Here is a 26,291-nt window from a genome sequence, read left to right on the forward strand (position 1 = left end):
CCGCCTGTCTGACCCTTGCAATGATTGAATAAAAAAGAAAAAGAAAAAAAAAGGAGAATCGAAGTGTGATCTGGCAAAGAAATGAACCGAAGCATTTTCAGATGTGGAGGGTAGTTTTCTGTTTTATTGGGCAGCGTTTCGAGGTTGTCACGCGTAACATGGTGGAAACGTTATCACGTCTTCTTAAATTGACCCTGAAGAAGACGTGACAGCGTTGAAACGTTACTCTTGGCACTTGCCCAATAAAACATCTGAAGATGCTCCAGTGAAGGTGCTCTTTTCGTCCTTTCCTGTAATGCACCAGATTGTGAAGTGCAGGAGCGCAGAGAATATATTTCTCTTCAGAGTGTGATCTAATCCATACATTGGTTAAGGATGATTCCCCATAATCTGGTCATGTGAATCTCATCAGATCTGTCCCTTTGCTGGTACTCTGGCTTGTGCTCCTGATACGGTTCAAATAACCGCTTATGGTGAATCACGCTAACTCCACGTCAGCAAATCCTTGGAGATGCTGAAGGCTGTTTAACTGCAACTGAGCCCCCCCCCCAAACGAGACTACAAGTGCCCATTCATGTTTACACTAACATAATTTCCCACAATCCTTTTTTGACACAAATAAGTTTTATGACTCGTTTATTTATGTTCATGCTAATTTCAAGTCTCGAATATGCGTCTGAAACAAATGTGTACATTCCTGGCTGTTGACCTGCCGAATGCCCTAGGCGTTGACCTGGCAATGAGGGCAAGAAGCAAGTGGACACCTTTGCACCAGGGCAGACCCAAGTGAAGAGAATCCAGATGTTATCTCCAGCGATGCTGTGTATTGTGTGTGTGTGCGTGTGTGTGTGTGTGTGTGTGTGAGTGCGTGCGTGGGAGAGAGAGAATGTGAGAACATACCAATGTGTGTCGACTGTCTGTGAAAATATATAGACTGTATCGATTGGTGTTTACATGGGTGAGTGCTAATAAACCCGTACAGAAGTATGTGCGTGTGTGCCATCCTTTGAGTTATTGAGGATGTTTGTGTGTGTGTTTCTACCTGATATGCAGAACACACACACACACACACACACACACACACACACACACACACACACACACACACACACACACACACACACACACACACACAAAAGAGACACACATCACACCATGTCAAACAGAAGCCGTGATCCCGGGGCTAAGGTTGATCCATGGCTAGTCGTTAGAGCCGACTGAGCGCCAAAACAAGCTGATCTGATTGACCTTTCCTCACACATGAAATCACCGGCTAGGTCGAAAGGTCGCCAGACGAGAAGAGGAGCGTGGAGAGCAGCGTAGAGTCAGCGAAGCTAGCAGAGAGGGACAAAAGGGGTCCGTTGTCCCGGGCTCAGATAGAGGGAAGGGGGTCCCAGAACTGGGTTCCCATTGCATTGTATTTATCGACTGGGGGAGGGCCTTTCTGATGAGTTTGTTCCGGGCCAGGCGAAAGCTGGCAGCGGGCCTGCGTGGAGTCACAAGCACAGGTCGGCTCATCCTCATCATCATCAGCAGCAGCAGCATCCACTGGGTGGGCCCGTAGTATGACTGTTCCAGCCCATTTCAACACAGTGACACGTTTACACGCCTGAATTTACACCCACCACACTGGTCCATCTAGCAGATGGCCGTCCAATGTCGAGCTTAGAACAGGAGACCTGTGATGCTAACGTGACAGTATCTTTTTTACGTTTGTGGACATGCTATTTAGTCTAATAAAACAATAAAGTGATAGAAAGCATTTAAGAGTATGTAAGTGCATGAACATTTTATACTTTTCATCACTCATTTACTTTTTTTAAAATGTTTTTTCGACATGCTATTTAGTCTCATAAAATGAAACAAAATATTATCTGAGGACATATATTTTTCTTTTATTCAGCCAATGCAATTTTTTGTCTCAACTCAACAGACCCGACGACTTTTATTAGCCGATGTAGTAGACCACATCCACCTCTATGACTCTGCGGAGGTGCATGTTACAGGGCTATGACTAACACAGTAAAACACAGCAGCTTCCATCACGGCTCGTTAACCCAAGCCAGGTAGGAAAGAAAAGAAATCCTCAGCTCTTACGTCATGCGTCACTCTAATAAGAGAACATGACATAAAATGCACACTAGCCTATGGTCGCTGCGTAATGAAAAAATTCTTTTGAGCAAAAACATACTACCCCAAGCATCTGTCGGATGGCGGCTGCCGCCGTCAGAACGAAAAATATTTTATTAAGATATTAAACGGAGCAGGACCACAGGTGAGTCTGGCAATTTGCAGAGTGCAAGGGGGAAGGAGGGGGGTCAGGGTGCGTACGCGGGGGTCGGGGGTCCCCCTGCTTTGAAGAGGATTTACGAGGCTATGGGCAGTAAGAGGTTACGACTGCGGCACTGACAGGGCCACACAGGCCACAGTCGTACATTCCCATACCTCTACTAAGCCCTGCAGTTCCACTGGTTAGGCTGGGGCCACACTGGAAGCGTCAAGTCAAAGTCTTATCTGCCGTAATGATTAACTCCCACTATCATCAATGGGACTGGCTACAACAGACACGACAGCATAGCGAAGATTCTAAAGAGATATCTCCTTCTTTTCAATGTCATTTTGGTGCATCTTGACTATGCATCCAATGTAGCCCTAATCTTAGGCTAGTCACTCACACACTCACTCACTTTGCAGATGTTAGCTAGAAGGCATCAAGGGAGGCTTGAATAAACTAACAACGGATCCCGAGATGCGCACGAGTTCATTCATGATTGATCTATGTAACAGTGCCTCTCTCCATCTTATGTTGTGTAGTGCACTGGAACTTCAACAAGTGACCCTTTCAGACTCGACCTGACAAGGCAGTCAACAGGTACGAAACGGTTCAGAAAAGCAATTTAGCTACACATTTCTACAAAATAAATTGACATTTTGTACTCTTAGGGATGCTGGGGAAAACATTTTAGTCTTCTGTGTTTCATAAATGGTGGACAGCCATACCAACCTGTAACATCAAAGGCAACAGTCCAAACCATACCAATCGGAATAGGCCAAGTAGTAGACAGTACCAAAAACAGGAAACCATCTATGCCTGAAATGTTCAAACATCATTATGATTGAAGTCACTGCTACTGAAAAAAGGAACAGAGAAAAAACATTTATGCACACCTGACAAGCCCTACATTGAACTGTTTAAAAAAAGCGTATGCGTAGTGGCAAATGGCCTCAGAGTAAGTCATTGTGACCATTTATGTGTAAATTCAAATGTAGAGTAGATTACTGTCCTCTATCAGTTTGAAAGCACCATGCATGCCTGCAACTTAGGCCCCATGCATGCCTGCCTGAGATCCCTCGGCCGTGTCTGGCTGGCTGCGAAGTTAAGGTGCACAACTTTTCTCAGAAATTATCAAACAAGTCGTCATTATACTTATTTATTCATTTTAAATGCAACCTATTGTCCTAAATCTGATCTGCATCGTAGTCACCTAAAATGTACACGATACTCGAGATCCCTCAGGTCCTGGCTAGCTGGATGGTAAGGTAAGTAAAAGGCTTTCTCCCTAAATTAATCTCTACTTAAACTCTGAAGGGGGTAGGGGTGGGGGGTTGCTTGACCTCTGACCTTAGCCTCGCCAGCGCTGTCCTTGCCAGGTTAAGCCAATTACCCATAATACCCCTTTGTTGTTGTGATGAGCAAGTCAATGCAGTCGATGCCATTGCAATCAGTAGCCGCATAGCATTACTGAGTGATATCCTTATTGTTGTTTTCTTAAAGTACATTGAGATGCAAGTTTGTTTGAATTGTGCCATGCAAATAAAGCACTGTTGTTATATAAAGTACAATTAAATAAAGTATTGTTGCTGTTGTTGTTGTTCTTTTGATGCTGCTGCTACCTTTTAGAGATTCCATTTGGTACCACAATAGGACATTAAAAGCTAGATTAGTCCATCTCGGTTTCAGATTACATTCCACTAAATGATTTCTTTATTTAAGTGGCCTCAAACCTTCGAGTCACCCATTATCATTCAAAATGATATACAAACTTTGAAGGACTACTTTCTTTGTTACTTCTTGTTTAATGGAACCTGTCATTTGCTTCTGTGTTTATTTTTAAATGTTGCAAGACTGAGCATGTTACTTGTAACTACAGTGAAAATGACAGGCATGTTGTGTTTGTTGTGTGTGTTTGTTTGTGTGCGTGTCGTGAGTGTGCGCTCGTGCTGAATGTGTGTGTGTGTCTGTATACGTGTGTGTGTGTACATGTTGTGTTTGTGCACGCACGTGTGTGTGTATGTGTGTGTGTGTGTGTGTGTGTGTGTGTGTGTGTGTGTGTGTGCAACGAAACAAGACAGTATGGTACTGTACCTGTTGTTGGGGAGGTGGGGAGTCTGAGAACAGGTCCTGGGTGTCCTTGTCCAGCTCCTCCTGGTTCCAGGAGGCCATGTCCATGCCAGAGGACTGGGGGACGACTGGGGCGGCATCTCTGGGGCGGGAGCTGCCATAAGTGGTGGGATGGGTGCTGGTGGAGCACCCCATATCCTCCTCCTGAGAGTGGTGTGGGTGAAACAGTGGAGTGGTCATTGTTTAGGTTTTTTTGGACATTAATTCATAAGATTCCATTCTGGGGGAAGATTCTATTGAAGTATTACTATCTCTGGGGCGGGAGCTGCCATGAGTGGTATCATGCATGCTGGTTGTGCACATCCTCTTCCTGATAGTGGTGGGGGAGGAACAGTAGGGTGGTTACTGCTTTTTAGAATATAAATTCACGAAATTCCATTTGCGGAAACATTCTACTGAACTGGAAATTCTAATCAGTCAAGAACAAGTCATTCACACAGACGTGAAGACTACTACCTCTAGAGTGGTAGCTGCCATGAGTGGGATGGGTGCTGGAGCACCCCACATCCTCGTCCTCAGTGGTGGCGACGTAACAGTGAAATGGTTATTGGTTTTTGGAATATGAATTCATAAAGTTCCATCTGTGGAAAATTCTACTGAACTGGAAATTCCAATCAGTTAAGTGCTATTCATTCACACAGAAGTACTTGTACAAACAGTAGATCATCATCAATCATTTTACTTAATTACACAAAGTGATGCACTTGCAAATACAGTGTCTAAAAGAAAATGCTGTCTCTTGACTGGCAATTAACTAAAGATTCACAATGTTTAAATGTGCACAATGTGCTTTTGCTGCCATTTTCTTTTCTTTTTTTTTTAAACCTTGAAAAAGCAAATTACCAGAAGCCCCTAAAATGACCAACCAAATATGTGTCTAAAAATCTTATGCTTTCAGGGTTGTTTAAAGACAATTCCGTCACTTAGTCCTTTCAAAGTGTATTGATGGGCATATAAGTAGGCTTTAAGACTTATTGACGAGTCGCTAAGTGCTCCACACAGCATCACCCCCGTCTTCGCTCAACACTAAATAATTTGCATTCTGCAGAAATGGTTGTACTCACACAATTGCAATCCTACATATGTGTCCTGCCAAATTGTTGAAGCACTTTGAGCTACATTTGTCAACACTGGGCTGTACAAATACAGTAAGTATTATGAATAAGAGTATAAATGGGTCATTCAAATGTTTAGTAGGAGAAGTGAGGTGATGGATTACAATTATTATTGTCATTGATGGATTATTAAAAAAAAACATTCAATGTTAAAAAAATCAGTGTCTACAATTCACAATTGTACAGTCAATACAACAGTGCAGTCATACAATTAGTGACTCAGTAGTGACACTGGCTACAGTTGTGCCACCCTGACGTGACATCTGCTTTTAGAAATGTCAATGACTGAAATATTATTCATAAGCGTGTGTGAGGAGGAGCTCACCTCTGGCATGGGCATCTCACTGAAGAGGTCGTCCTCACTGACGTCCATCTCATCCAGGAAGTCAGGCGGGGCGCTGGAGGACACCTGGGGGGGTCTGGGGGCAGCAGCCGTGAGAGCTGAGATCGGAGCAGGAGCAGCAGGAGGAGGAGGGGGAGGCTGTGGCGCTACTCTGGGGGGCTGCAGTGGTACAGTTCTCAGCGTCGTCTGCTTCTTGGGGACTTGATTTGGTTTGGCCTGCATAGTATAACAACCACCATCATCATAAGTCGTTATCATATCGTCATTTGTCCTGTGCACTTTGTATCTGCTAATGATGCTGGCTATGATTATGTCCACGTTTGTAAGTCGCTTTGGTTATAAAGCGTCTGCCAAATGCAATGCAATGCAATGTAATGTAATAATGTCATTTCACCAGACTTACTGTAGTAGACACTTTGCTTCAGATTTATTTTAGGTGAAGGATACAGCCCAGGTGCAATGTGATAATAGATATCATGCCCATGGTATCTCAGCCATGTGTAAGTAACGGATGCCAACTTACAGAATTCGGCGTAGAACGTTAGTAAACCTCCCTCCTGAACCCTCATACAGTATCGGTAGTGCGGAGCTATCAGCGTTATCGTGCTATGCCTCCCAGTGTCCGAACTGGAGCGTTAACTGGTACAGTAGGTCGCGGGTTCGAGTCCCAAGTGGCGAACTAGCACAGATGACCTTGGTTACACATGGATAATGGTACAGCAGACCACCCACCTACTGGTACAGGAGTCAAACCTGTTACTCGCTCATCCTGATCTCAACGTCTTAACCATTTGACCACAGCTGCCTCATTATCAAATCCTTCTTCATAAATAATGAAGTAAGCTTCATATATATGGAAAAGACACACAAACCACACATACGTACAACGCTCTCTTGCTCACTTCACGCTATATATAACTCTCTCTGTCACTCTACTCTTAACGGTGTTATCCTATAACTGGGAGATTTACAGCCTTGGCGATCACAATGGAATGCAGCCAGATGGAATGCTGTTCCGGAGAGGAAACTATGGATTTGTTTTGCGGCCATGTGGATCAGCGAGACTGCTGTCCTGGGGGGGTTTGGAAAAGACACCCTGGCCGTCGAGATAGTGAGTCTGCATTTCCCAGCACATAATTCCAACTCATCATGGAATGCCAAAGGTCAGGCACCAGTGAGGCGTGCAGAATCTCGGAATGGAACAGAATGGAATGAAGTAGAATGGGCTTGGGAAAGTAGTGCCAAATCAAGAGCCCTGAGATCGTCATGGTGATTCCAACTGTGCGTCTTGATTCTCTGGGATGCAGGTCACTCCAATATTGGCTGCACTCATTTGTAACAGTTAGTGATATGCCCAATGGTATTTAGACACAAAAACAAGCCACGGTGTGTATGCTTTTTAGCCTAGAAATCTAGACGCCCCTAGTGGCCTCAAACAGAATTTGCCGGTCAGAATTTGACAGTCTAGTCACTTGTGGTTGTTTTGCAGCCTGCCTGCCGTTAAAGGCTGACCCGCCCGCCGCGGAGTGTGTGAATTCAGATGATGAGTAATAGCTGCCCCGCTAGGTATCTCCTGGAACTATTGGCGACCACACCCTGCAGTTTGCTGTGTGGGGATTCGACGTGATTGGTTGTGGCGCCATCCTATTGCGAGGAATATGCAAGGAATGCAGATGCAACTTAACAGACAACCGTTTATCCCACCCACACTGCCTGTACAGTTTTTTGCTTTAGGGGTTTGGCCGGCCACCAGATTACCTGCCTTTTCCATAATCAGTTATAACATTGAAGTGTAAGAAAGACATTGTGGCTATTCCAAGCACTGCCAAATTACTCATTGCAAAGCAAAGCAAATGCTGTAGGCAGAACAAATCAACTCTATTTCAGAAAACACCGTTGTAGAAGAGGGGAAAGTGAGGAGGGGATGTGGCCGAGATGGGTTGGTGGTGATTGTTTGGGCTATGTGTCCAATGCCTTGGATCTAAAGAAATAGGGAGGGGAGAAGAGGGGATATGGTTGAGATGTGTGATGGTGGTTGGGAGTAGGTGTCCAATGCAATGCCTTGTCTGTAAGGGACTGGGTAGGGATAGCGAGGGGATATTGCTGAGATGAGCTGCTGGTTGTGAGTTAGTGTCCAGTGCAATGGCTTGGCTGTACATCTCTGAAAGGAAATGGACGAGGAAGGGGAAGGAGAGAGGTGGTTGCTGGATGATGAGGATGTGGTGCTGATGGTGGTGGTTAGGGCTAGGTGGTCCATGCCTTGCCTCTAAATGGACTCTAAGGAATGGGGAGGGGGGCTGGTAGGAGGGGAAATGGTTGAGATGGGATGGTGTTTGGGAGTAGGTGTCCAATGCAATGCCTTGGCTGCAATTAAAGCACATCTACGCACACAGTATATATCTGCATCTGTGGCAGTGAGCGCTGAGAAAATAGGTCTGCAGTAATCAGCGGGAGAGGCGGTGCCAGATGTCCGAGCTGGCCTTTAAAACCCTCTCCGCTGTCTTAATGGGGGCGTTATGAGGTGACGACGGGCCTGCCTGCCTGCCTGCCATTGGACACACTGGGTGTGAGTGTGAGAGTGTGTGTGTGTGCGTGTGAGTGTGTGTGTATGTGTGTGTGTGTGCGTGAGTGTGTGTGTGTGTATGTGTGTCAGTGTGACTGTGTATGATTATGCCTACAGTGTGTGTGTGTGTGTGTGTGTGTGTGTGTGTGTGCATGTATGATGTATGCGTATGTGCGTGTGTGTGTGTGTGTGACTGTGCATGCTTCTGTCTACAGTGTGTGTGTGTGTGTGTGTGTGTGTGTGTGTGTGTGTGTGTGTGTGTGTGTGTGTGTGTGTGTGTGTGCGTGCGCGCACGTGCACATGCATACGCAAGATGTGTGAGATATAAGAGGGGAAAGCCAATTCCCAGATTGGATCAATCTCCCTCATATGACAAATGGACGTAGTGTATACATTATGACATCATCGTAACACAGCCATCAAATAATCCTTGAGATTACGTCATGTCCTTAGCATTGGTGAATTGTTTATAGTGATATTGATGAATCATAGTAGAAAAACTGAAAAAGGAGCTTTCAAATCAGCCAGACAGTCAAATCTGCCACAACTGTACCATAGCCTTCATTTTTGACCATGTGATGTGTCAAAAACCTACTATACTCCCTGGGCTTTATTTCAGTATGATTACTAGCAAAGATGCATCAGCAGTCTGAGGTCAATTGCCCTGTATTGCAACAAGTTTTCAAAGTGGGGCTCAGGACGTCTGAGGCCTCAGCAAGTCGGGTGCTATGTTTTTTACATTCCATATCTTGTGGAATATTGCACTGTGATTGGATGAGTGGATATGTGGCGTTTTGGGGGAAAACAGGATAGGTGCTTGTTGCATTTTGGAAAGAAAGAGCGAAAGCAGGGCAGTATTGTGCGGTGGATGAAAATTGGCTTTTCAAGAGTGATCACATGGAACCAAACTCTTCATATTATATATAAATATGTATAAAATATCTTCTAGGGAATCCTGGCCTGGCCAAGACAGCATAAGCTGTCTGAGGTCTATTGCCCTGTATTGCAACAAGTTTTCAAAGTGGGGCCGAGGACGTCTGGTGGGCCACAAGGGGGTGGTAGGGGGCCCCGTGGCAAGTGTGCAGGAAAACCAAAATAAAAAAATAATTGAATTAATAAATTGAATAACTTAGTTAAACCAAAATAAACCAAAAATACGCTTAATACAAATATTCCATTATTGTATTATTGTCAGGGTGCGGATTTGTCAGAAAACCAGAATTGGGAATATGTTAAAGGATAGACCAGAGCCGTTAATAAATACAAACTGTATATACAGCTCTGGGATAGATCAGAGCCGTTTATAGAGAAGATAGGACACTGGCTCCCTCTGTTGGCCACCGGAGGTTATCACAATCTACTCTCTCAGCAACTCTCGCAGAAGTCTTTGCTCTATCCGTCCCTGTGGATCTCAACCTTTTCTGAATAAACGTGACCTGGATCTCATCATAAGTCTCCAAAAAAAAAAACCCCTGCCTGCCAACACCCCTTTACCACATCATAAGCCTGTCAACGCCCCCTTAGTATTCAAAAATAAAATGGATTAATGCCCTCCCGCCCCCTCTTTGCTGTATCCTTCTCCACGCACCCCTCCGCCTCCATCCCCCATAGGGCTCCCCAACGCCCTCTCGGGGGCTGTAGAGCTGCCGTTGCGAAACACTGGTCCATCCTCTGTACTCAGTGGTGCTGACTTAAATTTCTACAGGTGGGTGCTTGCATCATGACTAGCTGTCATCTTTGACCCTGCAAAGTGTCCAAATAGTGAGTAATTATTTGGATAATCTCTGTAGGCGTCTCAACAATGACAGCAATGTTCCAGTCCCGAAGCACCAGCAGAAAAAGTGCCTCTGACTACAAATGAGATATCCACTGCACTGTGCAGGGCGGCTGGGTGTGTGTGTGGCAAGAGTGATTCTCAAGGGAAAGCATGTGAAGCACAAAGTGACAAAGTGGCGAACCCCCGTAATGCACGCCATTCCACAAGGTAACAACACAGTGATACACTACGACTTCGTCATTGCAATTCTGGTAACAGCAAATGTATAACGTGCCTTACCGGGTTAAAGAATGTAGAAGAAGACTTTCCAATTACAAAATGTCCTAAAAATAACATTTCCAACATCATGGCATACAGTACATGCCATTACAATTTCAGGGATTAAAGCAAAAAAAAGTCATCTGACTGAACTTTTTTACCGGTTAGGTACCCGATCGAGTATCACTCCGTAACCCTACGAAAACCAATGTAGCCAGGCTTTGCCCTCATAACGAAACATACACTGGTTTTATGCAAGGAATGGTGCCAGAGCCAGCACTAGGCATAGGCAGACAGGGCAGTCGCCTAGAGCAGAATAGACCTATGTCTTGAGGGCGCCAGTAATACCAAAAAGTGCCACAAAATCAGAACTTCAACCAACATAAAACTTTACACTTCACATTAACAATGAATATTCATTATACACTCAGTAGGCCTATATACACTCTCAGTATGAATGTACCTGTAGGTACTAGATCAGATGTGCTCAATCAGATGTAGGCCTACAATGCTATGTTTACAGATGCCAATTTCTAAATACAAGAAAATGGAAAGAGGGAAAGGGGGCAGGCGTAGGCCACCAGATTGACTGGAACTGGTCGAGGATGGAGGGATAATGGATATATCAGACTGCAAACATTGAACTGCAATTTGGGGCATGTTTTGGTTATTTCCTCTTATTTCTACCCATTGTTTATGAATTGTTCACAACATTATGCAGAATGGATTCACAATGAGTGTTGCTTCAAAATGGTCTAGCTGATATCACAGAATTATTGACTTGGAATTGCAATGCGTTGATACAGTGATCCCATTATGGGTTTTTTTTGTAGTAGTAGTAGGCTATATTTTGTCTTTCCCATCAGAATGGGCAAACACTGTTCTGGTGAAAGCACTGGTGCGCATTGCTTGCAGTATTTCTGACATTTAAAAAATAATGCACTGGTCATAGCAATCAGAGGGAGAAAACTAGTTGTTGGTTATTTTGTATGATTTTCACTATTTTCACTGTTACAGATAACTTGACGTTGACGTTTACAAACAGGTACGGTAGTCTACCTCTTGTGTTCTAAACAGTTTGAAAACCTATGGCTACCGGTACTTTTTTGCTTCTCGATGTGCGGTGACAGGCACACGCTTAACATTGATTTAAAAAACGTCCCCCGATTCCTACACGCACCCGTGTTCTCTCCTACAAGCTGACACGACACAAGCAGACATGACACAGTCACAGACATACGTCTATCGAAAGTAACACACTTTCCAAGCTTGTCGCGTAACTTTTCCACTGGAATCAAGGCAATCACCCACCTATCAGTCTTGAGTGCGCAAATAACTGAACTCAAACGAAGCGTATAGTCCGAGGAAGATGGGCACAGACGTTGAGCCACTCAAAAACAAGCACACACACAACTGTTGCTGCACACTATTCCAGTTAGCAAAAATAGCATCACACAGTAGCCTACAACAAGCCTTGAAAGTGAAACAAACACCGAAACGGCATTTATTGACCATGAGTCCACCCATCAGAACACTGCTTCCCAGAACAAGACATAAAGGAGGATTTGAGGATGAAAGTCTGCGGCAAGAATCCTAACAAGAACCAGAATGAGAGAGCACATCTCTCCTGTCTTGGCAGACCTGCACTGGTTACCTGTCTCATACAGAATCGACTTTAAGATTCTGCTCACAGTATTTAAAGCATTAAATGGACTTGCCCCTAGCTATATCTCAGACATGCTCTCTTTTTATGCCCCGAGCTCTCAGGTCCACTGATGCCAAGCTGCTAAGGACTCCCACCCCCCCGCAGAAGAAGATCGGCGACGCCGCGTTTGCCTGCTATGCGCCCAAGAGATGGAACGCCCTCCCCATCGAGATCCATCAAGAAGCAGCTGAAGACCCACCTCTTCATCCTTGCCAACTCCTAGCTGCCAAGACGTCCTAGTGTCCCAGCCGCCGCAGCGCCCTTACTACTCGCAATCCAGCCCTGGCTCCCCTAGGGCCCCTAGGGCTCCCCTAGGTGGCCGCTGGTCTCTGCCTGAGGTTTCTTCCTGACTACAGGGGGTCTTTTTTCTCAGACCTCACTGAGCTTTTTTTCCCCCTCACAAACTATGAATCAAGCGAAAGGGAGTTTTTCCTCACCCCTGATGCCACCAGGGGCCGCACCTGAGCGCCCAATCTCTGTGTGACTATCTATGACTTAAGATAGGCCCAGCCACTATGGACCTTACGCATCTAAGAAATCCTGGTCCTAACCTACGTTGACCTTATGACACTACATTCTCTGTCTATCTCTTTCTTCCTCTGCCTTCCTGCTTTTTTCTGCCTCTCCTCTATACTCTCCTTTTTAAATCTATCTCTAACAATGTTTTTTCCCATTTGTTTAAGCACTTTGAGTTACATGCCTTGTATGACACAGTGCTATACAAATACAATTATTATTATTATTATAAAATATGGCTCTGCCATGGATAGCCTCCGTGACCCCTGTAAAATGCAACCCTTATTTCTTAAATATATATCGACAACAACAAAGTTAATATGCTATGATTACGGGTGAGACTGTAAATTGTCAGAAAGACAACTAGAGCTAGTTCTACTCGTAGCCAGTCAAACGCGCTAAACTTTGAGGATGAAACGCATGGTATTACGCATGGTATATCCTAGCTAGCTGCCAATAGGTGCGATCGAGTTGTCATCAACGCATGAAATGCGCAGTTAGACAGCAATGCATCCTGGATGAAAATGCTGCATGACGGTTAGATTTCCTGTCAAACTTCGAAATTTCGTCGACGTTGCGTTGACGTTGCGTTGCGGTGACATGTCACATGGTGTAAAACTATCGCGGGATGAATGCGGTTGCAGTCAGATCTTGCAACCTCTGCAGTTGCTTATCCCCTTCAACGCTCGTCGGCGCTCGTCGGCGGACTGCCTCCGAGGTCATGCGCCCATGAACTGGTTGGTCAACAACTCACTCACGTGTGTATATGGGTCTTGTCTCACACCTCTACACAAGTTTGCGCAGGTCCCCACGTCAGCTCCTCCTCACTGCCTGTCCCCCCACTCCTCACACGTGGTGTGTTAGTAGAGCAAACCGGTGCGAGCTCATCGTCTCGTTCATATTTGTGGCCGACTTTAAATGCGCTGTATTTAATAACACCCACATCGTGACAACAAGTTCTCGCTGGACGTCCGTTTGCGCAACGTCGACGCTCGCAATGAAGTCGTATGGGCTTACTGATAGCCGTCCCATTGACTATGAATAATGTTACCGGTAGTTAAAGTCACAATGCTTAAAAGGAAACCCCTTCATGAAAAGGACATCATGCACAGTTGAAGAAGAAGTAAACTATTCTTTTTTTTCTAACTATCCACCACGGCAGGTGCAATGATAATGGAAACATACGTGTCCTACCTTCTTCCAGCTATGCATTCCATGCATATGCATTATTATTAGCCCATATTGGAATATCAGTCCAACTCGTTTAATGATGGTCATTGCACTTTAAAGACATAGTATTACACTTATTTTCTTTTCTGCCATCAGCAACAATGTTGGCTATTTGTTTTTTTAATCTCTCGCGCTGCGCCGCAACTGATTTGTTGACCGCTCGTGTACTTTTTTTTTTATTATTATTATTGGAACACGGAAGATGATGGCTCAAAACTACAGAGTGAATCTGTTGTATGACACCAGCGGTGGTGGTGTGTACCGGTATGACTAAATCCGTACACCAAACACACCTCTCCTCCCCTTCTCATGACCAGGTGTGCTCTCGATTTGAGTTCAGTTGGAAAGTAAAAATTGTAAATTAATTGACATGAATTATAAGGACGGAAATCCGTCCAAACGAAAATCCAGTTGACGGAAATCCGTCATAGCGACGGAAAACTTTAATCCCTGCAATTTTAAGGACAGCATGCCCCTATAGCAAAGAAATGTGATCATTTATCCGGTCCACCATACTACAACTGAATAGTTTTGTAAAATTTCTCAAAATTGGGAAACCTTTAACTGGAATTGGAACAAAAGACATACACAGCAATAAACTAAACATGTTTCCTAATTCCACATTAGTCAAATAAGAAATTCATTGAGTGTGGCTGAAATAATAATCTTGAAGTTTATTCATTATAATGCAAGTATAAAGCTAATTGGTCTTAGCTCTCTGCATTCCAAAACAAAGTCAGAAGTACCGGTACACTATCTACTGCAGGGCTGTTCAGGCCACGCCCCTGGCATTCCTTTATCAAGCCCTGAGAATTCTAGAATGCTTCTCCACACTACAGAGTATTCTAGAATCCAACATCTGCTGCACTTCTGCATTACAGCCCATGGGTTAATACTGCCCCCTAAAGGCAATATGCAGCCATTACGCTGACATGATAACTGAGAAAGTGCCTTGTTGTTCCACTGGTTGTTCCACTGTCTAGTCAAACGCATCATAATAGTGGTACGTCTTGTGCTATTATGCATTTGCTTAATAGAAAAAAGGAAAAGATTTAGTTAATAGAAAATGTTATGAAATCAATTTCCCATGTAATCTCAATTTGGCAAAGGCAGTTACAGCACCTTTTGTTTAGTAGGGCAGTACATACAGTCTTAACATTAAAGACGGGAAGGCTGCTGATGACCAAATACATTTTAAAAATACCAGTTATAATACCCACTGTATTATAAACACTGACAACTACACTTTAATTTGCAACCAATATGAGGGCGGGGTGTATAACATGCAAGGGTGTATCCTTCAGCTTAATGTATCCCACAATAGGACATTTTCAGGAACAAGTATTAAAACCTACAGAATAAAAAGTACTTGGTAATTTCTGAGAAAAAAAAAATGCATTTTGTCATCCTGCGTATATGAGGACTGCAGATGGACGTGAGCATTTTTTTCTCTGTTCTGTGTGATTGTCAGTTTCAGGCCTGGGTTTAACTAAAGCTAAACCTAAACCACATTGCTGGTAGAGGGAAAGGTGGGCAGTTTCATACGTTGCCACTAAGTAAGTGGTGCTGCCCCAGAGTAGCGTATTGAAGAATGATGGAGTAATGAAAGAATACATGACTGCATGCATGAATGAATGAATGATTGAATCAGTCAAATCAACCAATCAATGCACACAAAAAATGGTGGACTAATGCATAGATTAATGGAGGACTTATGAATGACTGAGTGAACAAACGATTGTTGGGACTAAAAAAAAATATCGGTGTAACTCATCAACAAACCTCTGGTTCTATCCAGGCCAGCTGGTCGTGGGATGTGTGACTGGACACTTGGCCAGCGTTGGCGGTGGCTGTTGCCTGGGAGACGGCATCTTTCTGCAGCAGGGTGACGGCCAGGCGCAGGTGGAAGGTACTGATCTCCTCTGGCACTCTGGCACGCACCGCACGCATGTCACTCACATCTACCAAAACAAGGTACAGTATAATCAATCAGTTATGCATACCAGTGGGGTCAACAACAGTCTTTTCGACAATGCCTCGCAATGCTGGGCAGGACAATTCAATAACCGATTTTACGATACAATACGATATAATGATTTTTTATTCAATATCTTTACAGGAAAATTGTATTACAGATCATTCTTTTTTTCAGATATTGAAAGGAAACAACCCTAGGAAGCTGCACTCAGCTGATTAAAGCGGGGAACCCAAAAAGACAAAGAATCAAAGACAAAAAGAAAAGACAAAAAGAATACTAATACTGAATATAGAAGAAAAGAAAAGTAAAAAGAAAAAGAAGAAGGGGAAGGAGAAAAAGAAAGAAAGGGAAAAAAACAAAACAAAAACATTATGAGTAGGTACTAAGGTACTGGCAAATACCATAATCGATGCTTGCCTGGTTAACACCAGACCTAATCACAAGTGAGATTAGGTCTGGGGAGTTGCCTATATTAAATTCTGTAGGGGGCAGAATACTTGGCTATTATGACACACTGCCCTGGTCTCTGATTGGGCAGAGAAACTGTAAAGGTTGGAATGCTTGGCCATTATGACACAGGTACCATGATCTTGGACGTTATGAGTCATCCTCGCCAGACTGTCTTTCAGATCAAAACGATTGTGTAGAACTAAAGGCAGTATGGGAGTTCCCAGGCTAAATCGATGCAGCATTTTTTTAAAGTTTCAATGAATTCCGTTGGCATTTCTGGAGCAAATTAGCTTAAAAGAAATCAAAGCACTTCAAAGCATTTAAAACTGCAGGAGTGATACATACAACAGGCAATAAAAAGTTGTTCAGTATCTGACTGCTTGCATTGCAGCAGAATTGTAATGCATTACAATGCATCATAGAATCAGACTGAACTGATTCAAATCTAGTGCCATAGCACAGCATAATCAATTAGTTATGCATACCCCTAAGGAAGACAAGTCCATGACCAGGGAAAAAAGCAGGGGTGAATGCTCTGTTGCTACGGCATAGTACGTACCGTTATAAGATTTACAGGCAATACATACTGTATGTTGGTAAGAGAAGAGGTAACTCTATAAGTCACTGCTTTCATGTCGCTTACTGTATGTCCGCAAGCATGATCAGGGGCTTTGTTTGACAATTCTTACTGATGGGTGGGGAGAGAATGATGCAAATTGTTGTACTGAGTGTCTGAGGTGAGATTGCATACCAAGGATGGAGAAATGGCCATGCAGACTGTGGTAGATGCATCAGGTGCTGCTGTGCTGGGATGAGTGTCAGAGGTGAGCTTGCACAGCTAAGTGACGCTGCGTCGTGAAACTGTGACTCATCTTACCTGAGGTGGCATGGCATGGCTTATAGGTGGCATGGTGACCATGTGAGCTGTGATAAGTGTCTAAGGTGAGATTACACACCTGTGTGACGCTGTGCTGTGATGAGCATTTCACCCGAGTTGATGGGCGGGCAGGTGACGATGCGTGTGACGGTGGAGAGAACATGTGGCGTGCTGTGATAGTCATACTGTGATGAGTGTCTCTCATCTGAGTGGCCATGCGAGCTATGGTACTGTACATGTCTCAGGTGATTCAGTGTCTGATGCAGTGCACCTGAGTTGAAGGGCGGGGCGGTGATGATGCGTGTGACGGTGGTGCGGATGTGTGGGATGTGATGCTGTGCAGTGATGAACGTCTCACCTGTGTGTTGCTGTGCTCTGTTATTATTATGCTGTGATGCTGTGCATCTCACCTGAGTTGAGGGGCGGAGCGGCGACAATGCGTGTGGCGATGGGGTGGATGTGATGCTGTGCAGTGATGAATGTCTCACCTGAGTGATGCTGTGCTGTGGGGTGCAGTGCTGTGTGTTATTATGCTGTGATGCTGTGCATCTGAGTTGAGGGGCGGAGCGGTGACAATGCGTGTGACGGTGATGCGGATGTGTGGGATGTGATGCTGTGCAGTGATGAATGTCTCACCTGAGTGATGCTGTACTGTGGGGTGCTGTGATGTGCATCTCACCTGAGTTGAAGGGCGGGGCGGTGACGATGCGCGTGACGGTGGAGCGGATGTGTGGCGTGAGGCCGGCTCTCTCCACGTCCAGCGGGTGATTGGCCACCAGCGCCTGCACCAGGTGACCCTCCACCACTGGCTGGGGGAGGCTCCGCACGTCACACACCTGCCTCTGTGGATGACAAGCAAAAGCGTGAGTGCACACACACAGACACAGAAGCACGCACGCACACACACACACACAATTAACATTAAACAAACATCTATCACCTTGACTAGGCCGGCTGAAATTATTAGAAATTACGTTGACAGCACAAAATCTTAAAGTTTCTTCACCAAAACTGTATAATGCCGTTCAAAACAAGAATGTAGCAACTCCACTTTCTGGTAAACTGAGAAAAAATATTTCTTTAAATGTTTCTTTAAAGAAACTCCTGATTAAGAAATCAGAGAATCAGAGAAATTCCTGATTAATCCACAAAAATGACTGTAAAGGTAGAGAGAAACGCTGAATACGGGAAGAGTAGAATGTTCCTAGTAGAAGAGGCGTAGTCTCTTTCAGAGCAATTTAACAAATCATGAAAAAAAGAACAGTGACCGCCATGGGGGGAAAAAAACGGTGTGTGACACACAGTGACAAACAGATTAAACAGAGTGAACAAGACTTGTCATCCCACACAATACCAGTGTTTTGGCCTCCAGCTGAAACAGTCGGTATGTGGTGTTGACACCATCAGGCAGTGCTACGGGCACGTTGCTCCTCACTGCAGAAGAGGATGGACAGGCCTGGACAGGCCCAGAGGACGGTGGCGGCGGAGTGGAGGATGATGGGACATTTATCTAAAGAGAAAACGAAACCGGGGCATTGCATTGCATTACATGACATTATATTACATTTGGCAGACGCTTGTTTTATCCAAAGTGACTTACAATCGGGGACATGATCATAGCATACAACACTTGCAGATACAAAGTGCACAGGAAATATACAGAACAATAAGTGCAGATGCGAAGTAGGGTTAGTGTTTTTTAAAAAAGATTTTAAGTAAATTTGTACAGGGCTAAGCGTGCACAGACACTGACAGACAGACAGACAGACAGACACACACACACACACACATTAAAGGTCTTTCCCGGGCCTGGGCCAGCTCAGGCACACACACCCACAAACACACACCCATGCATTAGTCTTTGGCGGTTCTGGGCCAAGTGCAGGCATCAGTGCAGTAAATGGTCACGAGAGAGAAGAGTCTGTGAGGCATGTAAGGACATGTAGCAGATACTAAGGGCTTCCCACGCATTGTTTTTAGCGGGGGAGTAAAGTTCAGGATCAGGCAAAACAAGTATCTGCCCACTACACGCTAATATCTTAAGGTTGGAAAGGGCCTCCAGCAACTCCAACCTGAGCGCTCATTACCCATTACAACAAGTAACTACTGAAAAATGGCAACTGTAAGCAGCTGGAAAATTTCACAGTGTTACCAGACTGCATGCAAGTGTTGCATGCAATAATTATACCTACTTGAGGAGATGGGAGATTTAGATGCAATTATGAGTGAGAAGCACTGCCAGAAAAAGCAAAATTTGAAAACACACACAAATAAACACCAAGAACAGGGGCAAGGTAGCGCATAGAAATGCACCTTGGGACCTTACGTCACATTGATGGCGGAAGAAGCTCCTTATTAACCGACTCCTCCTTATCAATGGTGTCTGGAGTTAATCCCTAATGCCCTTTTGATAATATGAGGCTTTGGAGAGTAAGAAAAGTAATGCTTTCAATCTACTTTGTTGTTTTCAGTGCAATTCAGTTCAGTTTGTCAAGTTGAAGACATTACAGGGCTATTTTTAACACCCCTGAAACGCCCGGATCGACATCTCTGGAATAAAAGAAGTGCTCCAATTAATCATTTCAGCATGGCAGTAAATTAAATAAATATTGGTATCTCGTCTGGGGACATCAAGGACACTGGAAACAGGATGCCACACCCTTTCTGAGGACAAAACTCAAATCAAAAGGGCAACTCTTATCAGTATACTGGCTGCACTCTAATGACTGTCCCACCCAGCGTTCGTGCTGCAAAAAAAAAAAACTGAGCTTGAACCTCTAGAGTGGTTGAGTAGAGATATTTAACTATTTCTGAAGCAAATTCACAAGCACTTCATTACAACACTTCCAGCTACTTTTCTAGTTTTCGGTGCTATTTTGTTTTTGCTCACTTGCCAGTGGAATTACAGTAGTGCATCATTTATCACCCTCAACATGCTCCATAGAGTTCACATAATTTATATATTTTTTTATATAACTTTTTATATCAAAATGATATAATCTTTCATTTCATGTAACCTAATTTAGGATGATCTCACAGAAATATCTAAAGAAACTAGAGATGCACCGGATCCTGATTTTTAGGATCCTGCCGGATACCGGATCCACTGCTTAAGATCCTGCCGGATCCGGAACCGGATACCGGATCCTACGAAAGGGTTGAAACACATAGTCTACTCGCACACGTGGGCCCTTTTTATTACGTTGGCTCAAACTATTTTTTAGACTCATTGGCTTACTGACAAACTGCCTGCAACGGCCGCTTCCAAAGGGCTTTCACGCCATGCAGTGATTGGGGTTGTGAAAGACTGACTGAAAAGCCTAGGCTAGGTAAAAACTAGAGATGCACCAGATCCTGATTTTTAGGCAACTGCCGGATACCGGATCCACTGCTTAAGATCCTGCCGGATCCGGATCGTGTGAAAAACCCTATTATCCTGCCTTTTCCGGATCCGGAACCGGATCCGGTGCATCTCTAAAAGAAACATTTATATAGCAACATCGAATTGATTTTCAAATGTAACCTCGCTCTGAAAGTGGACTCCAAGCGAAACCAAATGTGGAAGCAAAAACCAGGAAATGGGACATGCACCATAGTCTGCTTGGCCAAACTGACTTGATCGGCACATTTTTGTGTACCGTCACAGGAAATATGGCGTGGGCCTAGGCCAATACTTTCCCTCTAGCAGATGAAGCATGGCCAACTCTGAAATTAGACACGCTGCCTGAAAACAATCAGCCCGCAGACTCTCTCCACCACGCCCAACTCACTGACAGCATTCCAATTGCATCTGTATAAATAGACAGGTATCTGGGCTCAGATACTGCAACACGTGTACAGCGAGATATCAGAAACGTGTGATAAATGTGCTCCACTTTCATGCCATCACACACGAAATACACAAATGTAGATTTGAGATGAAAATACTGTTCATATCTTATACAAATAAGTAAACAAATGAACAAATGACTAACAAAAACATTACATCACACATCATCAATCACATGACCCTAAGGTTATTTCCCACAGGGGGCCATCTTGGAACAAGAATGCTTTTCAGCGTACCGGTTGAGCAGGTCTACTGGTGCAACACAACGGTTTCTGTCAAGAGGTTGCATATCTTCAGTGCCCATGAGAGTTGCATGCAGTACCTTTAGGCCATGAGAGGGGCATAGAGTACTTTTAGGCTGAGAGCGTTGCAAAAGCAATACAGAGTGATTGCTGAGAGGGGTGGTTGCATGCAGTACTTTTAGGCTGTGAGAGTCATAGGAGAGCAGTATGGTGTGGTGGTTGCTGTGAATGTTGCATGCACACATCACCTTCAGGACATGAGAGATACAGTGAAGCAAAATGGTGTGGTTGCTGTGGGCAGTGTTGCCAGATGTGTCTGATCCAACCACACCCAAAAGGTGTTCAAAAACAGACAGAATGCACTAAATTCCGCCCAATTTCAGCAAATCGCATTGATTTTTAAAACTGCAGGGGAAAAAACGCCAAATGGCCAATTTTTCCCGTTTTTACCCAAAGACAGCCATCCCAAGCAGCCCAATCTGGCAACAGTGGCTGTGGGGGGTGGAGGGTTGGAGAGGATAGCAGGTTGTGGAATAACTGGATGGTGTGGTTGTTGAGAGGGGTACCTTTGTGAGATTGTGACTTTGTGAGGGGGGTTGCATACAGCATGATGTGGTTGCTGGGGGTGTCGGGGGATGGGTTTGCATATAGTACCTTGCGGCCGAGCGTCTAGCAGTGCCGTAAGTGTTACCTTTAAGCCATAAAGAGGGTTGTATCCAGGGCTCTAAATTAACCTTCTCATCACCAGCCAATATGACTAGTAGATGTAAATCTTTCTAGCCAACCACACACTTACTAATGGGTCAAAGTGGCTAGCTAGTATTCTTTTCTACCAGCCAAACCGCATTTTTACTAGCGTTTGGCGGTGTTAATTTAGATACCTGTTCTGTAATAGTTGCCTATAGTACCTTGAGGCCATGCGTCTTGCAGAACTGCAGGATCGTCTGCAGCAGAGGCTCCAGCATGGTGGCTTTGGCTTCGCTCACCCCATCCACCTGCTTCAGGCTGGCCACAGTGCAGGGCCTAGGGGTAGGGGTAGGGGTGGAGGTGGAGGTGGGAGGGCACAGGAAACACATGTTCAATCACATTACAGCATATTAGCGGTACAACATTTCACCAGATGCGCATTGTGTGTGTACTCATTGGTACATGAACTGATTCACTTTTGGAGGCCTACACTCAAGATGGCTGTGTCTGGAGTCGTGTCTGGATGGCTGATGGCTGTGACTGAAGTTGTCGGTATTGACAAGTCGAGTTCTCACGTCGAGTTCTAACCATTTCAATTCATGTCCATTTACACATTGCCATGTATACCGTATTAAGTTTACTATACAGTAGCAGCCTAGGGAGCTCTACAACAGTGGTTCCCAACCTATGGGTCGGGACCCAACCTATGGGTCGCCAAAGATCCACAGGGGGTCGCGGAGCCCTCTTGATTTTAAGGGGTTTAATTGTATTACCATATATAGCCCATGTTGAATAAATGACAAAGCATCGAAACTACTATATGCATGAAAGCATCAAAATGTAAGTGCTACATTAAACATTTACTCTATATTTTACCAAAGACGAATAAAATGATAGGCCTAACTAAATTGAGTTTTCGCAGGAAACAGAGTATCATATTACTCCCTCTTCTGCGGGCGCTCGCGCGTTTGGGTCACCAAAGCTTACAATGGGAAAAATATGGGTCCCTGAAGAAAAAGGTTGGGAAACCCTGCTCTACAATACCAAACAAACTTGGACTTACTGGTTTTGACAATAAACATGACTTTGAATTTGAGCATGCACTCCTCTCAAAAACACAAGATTCTTCATATACCATATACAGTCCACCTGGAGCTAGGTTACATTACATTACACTACACTCAAGTGACGCTTTTATCCAAAGCGACTTAGTTATTATTTTTTTTGACTGCATTGGTTACAGTCCCTGGAGCAGTATGGGAATATGCGCCTTGCTCAAGGGCACCTCAGCCATGGATGGAGGAGTAGAGAGATGTTTGGGGGGATTCGGACCTACAACCCCCAGATTGAAAGACGAGCTCCCTAAGCACACGAGACCTAGATGCCTTGAAGACCTCCTATAGTACAGCAGAGCAGTCATAACCGCATGTAGTCATATTGAGGCTGTTGCTTTTTTCCATAGCCATGCATGCAACACAACAGGTGTATCTGAAGCATGGTGTCTACCTACCGTACCTGGTCTTGGTCATGGTAAGTATGTAACACAACAGGTGTATCTCAAGTATGGCGTCTACTGTACCTGTTCTTAGCCACCGTATGCATTAACCTCCACAGCTGCACGGTATCTGAATCTCAGTAGTGTACTGTACTTGGTCTTGGCCATGCATTAACACAACAGGTGTATCTGAAGTATGGTGTCTACCTACCTAGTCTTAGCCACCGTATGCATTAACCTCCACAGCTGTGCAGTATCTGAAGTGTTCAGTAGTCTACTGTAAGGCCCGACCGATATATCGGCCCCACCGATATATCGGGCCGATATTTAGCATTGTTGGGATATCGGTATCGGCCATACTTTCAATAAATGTCCACCGATAAGTTTGTATAACTTTCATAACCAATTTTGCAGCCGTTTCGTTCTGACTGCATCTTCTATTTTGCTCTCCCCACTTTGAGTCCATGAGAGTTCATTATTATAACTAAATATATGTGTATATATAATAATATTCCCAAAGGATCTGAAGCTGGCTAAAGTGATACCACTTTACAAGAAAGGGAGTAAATTAGATCAGGGCAACTATAGACCTGTCTCCATCCTGTGCACAATATCAAAACTAATTGAGAGATTGGTATCTGAGCAGGTCAACAAATATCTTTTATCTCACAACCTTCTATACGAACTGCAATCAGGATTCCGGAAATCTCACTCCACCGACACATGTCTATTATATCTAACTGATTACATTAGAAAGGAGGTTGACCAGGGCAAATTCTGTGGCATGGTCATGCTGGATTTGCAGAAGGCATTTGATACTGTTGACCATGGAATTCTACTATCAAAATTGAGGGCTATAGGGTTCAATAGCACAGCAGTAAAATGGTTTGAGTCGTATCTGATGAATAGGATACAAGTGGTGGATGTTGGGGGAACTTTATCCCAGCCAGAAACTGTGAAGTGTGGGGTCCCTCAGGGGAGTGTTTTAGGCCCTCTTCTTTTTCTTTTATATATTAATGATCTTAAATCAGTCTGTTCATGTGAATTATTTTTATTTGCTGATGATTCTGCACTTGTGTTTTCACACGAGGATAAAACCATGGTTGAATCAACACTAAGTCGCGAGCTTTTTAATGTTAGTAAGTGGTTAGCAATTAATAGACTTTCTCTTCATTTAGGAAAAACGGAGTCCATTTTGTTTGGATCTAGACTAAAATTGAACAAAAAAACAGGTTTTAGTATATTAGCTGGTGACACTGCACTTAATGCCAAGGACTCGGTCAGCTATCTTGGGTGTTTACTTGACAGCCAGTTGTCTGGAGCTGGCCAAGCGCAGAAAGTCATCACTAAGGTTAACCAACGAGTGCGCTTCTTGGCCAGAATTGCAAAGTATCTGGATCAAAAGGCTTTGTTAAACCTAGCAAGTGCTATAATTCAGCCATATTATGATTATGCATGCTGCTCCTGGTACAATGGCATTACTAAACAGCTTAAAAATAAGCTCCAGACCTCACAAAATAAATTAGTAAGGACCATTTTGGGACTGCACCCTAGAACTCACCTTGATCCTCTCCACTTTAAACGTTTGGGTTGGTTAAGAGTTGAGGACAGAGTCTCTCAAATAGAGCTGAGTATGGTGCACAAAATTGTAAATGGGCAGGTCCCTAAATACTTAAATAACTTTTTTAATAGAGTGAGGAATGTCCACAGTTACTCCACTAGGGGGAGTTCCACAGATTTTGTTCCCCCAAGAGTCAATACCAAAATAGGGAAGGACTCTTTTTTTATATGTTGCATCTAGCTTGTGGAATATGTTACCTGGTAATATTAAGATTATCAATAGCCTAAATGGTTTTAAATGGGCTTTAAAAAAATGGTTTAGAGATCAGGCAGTGTAGGATATTACTTTAAGTGCATGTGTATGTGTGTATGCTATGTATTTAATGTGTATGATATGCATTTAATGTGTTATAGTTTTAGTTTGGTCCCAGTGCTACTCTTGTCATTTTAACAACTGCTGCCATTAACGCCACTAAACACCAAGGACCACAATGGAAATAAGCTTTCGAGCTGTATTGTGCTATCCTGACTCTCTGTTTCTTAGAGAGTATGTGGTGTGGTTTATATGAAACTCAATCATGTATTTATTTTATTTATATGAACTGAAGATGTCACATAAAATCATTCATTCATTCATTCAATAATAATTCATATTTCATTACATTTTATTATGAACGATATTTCTATATATCGGTTGCACATATCGGTTATCGACCTCCCACTTCCATAAATATCGGTCTCGGTATCGGCCCTGAAAAAAACATATCGGTCGGGCCCTAGTCTACTGTACCTGGTCTTGGCCATATCCAGTAGGATCTTGTTGGTGGCCAGTATGGCTGGGGGGATGTCCCTTGTGCTGGCCAGCTTCTGTCTCTCCGACACCAGCTTACCGTACAGCTCCGCCTGGGGGGGCACAAGTCAAGTCAAGCTTTATTATCGATTTCTGCACATGCACAGGACATACAAAGGAATTGAAGAAATTACATTACATCATGTTAAATTTAGCAGACACTTTTATCCAAAGCGGAGTACATAGGACACACAAAGTCGAAGTGTGGGGTACCACAAGTTATGTTTCAGACATTATAGTGCAACCAGACAACATATCACATAAGTAACAAGAGGTACTGTGTTATAACCTGTCCACGGTGTGTGTGTGTGTGTGTGTGTGTGTGTGTGTGTGTGTGTGTGTGTGTGTGTGTGTGTGCGCGCTTGCGTGCTTGTATGCGTGGGTGTGGGGCTTTTGAGATTCCTCACGGTGGTC

At 44.0% G+C, this 26,291-nt stretch overlaps 1 protein-coding gene across 3 annotated transcripts in view; it reads right to left on the reverse strand.

Moving 5' to 3' along the window:
• wrn (WRN RecQ like helicase) overlaps positions 1-26,291 on the reverse strand; it is a 64,490-nt gene that overhangs the window by 2,869 nt on the left and 35,330 nt on the right. For all 3 annotated transcript variants that reach the window (XM_063210444.1, XM_063210445.1, XM_063210443.1), the window contains exons 30-36: positions 25,818-25,930; positions 22,194-22,308; positions 18,569-18,724; positions 17,894-18,056; positions 15,692-15,870; positions 5,843-6,076; positions 4,367-4,546 (exon numbers count right to left, since the gene is read on the reverse strand). In XM_063210444.1, coding sequence (XP_063066514.1) covers positions 4,367-4,546; positions 5,843-6,076; positions 15,692-15,870; positions 17,894-18,056; positions 18,569-18,724; positions 22,194-22,308; positions 25,818-25,930 — 1,140 coding nt within the window. The remainder of the gene's footprint in view (positions 1-4,366; positions 4,547-5,842; positions 6,077-15,691; positions 15,871-17,893; positions 18,057-18,568; positions 18,725-22,193; positions 22,309-25,817; positions 25,931-26,291) is intronic.

The sequence above is a fragment of the Engraulis encrasicolus genome, chromosome 11, assembly GCF_034702125.1.
Source record: "Engraulis encrasicolus isolate BLACKSEA-1 chromosome 11, IST_EnEncr_1.0, whole genome shotgun sequence".
In the NCBI taxonomy this organism is placed as follows: Eukaryota; Metazoa; Chordata; class Actinopteri; order Clupeiformes; family Engraulidae; genus Engraulis; species Engraulis encrasicolus.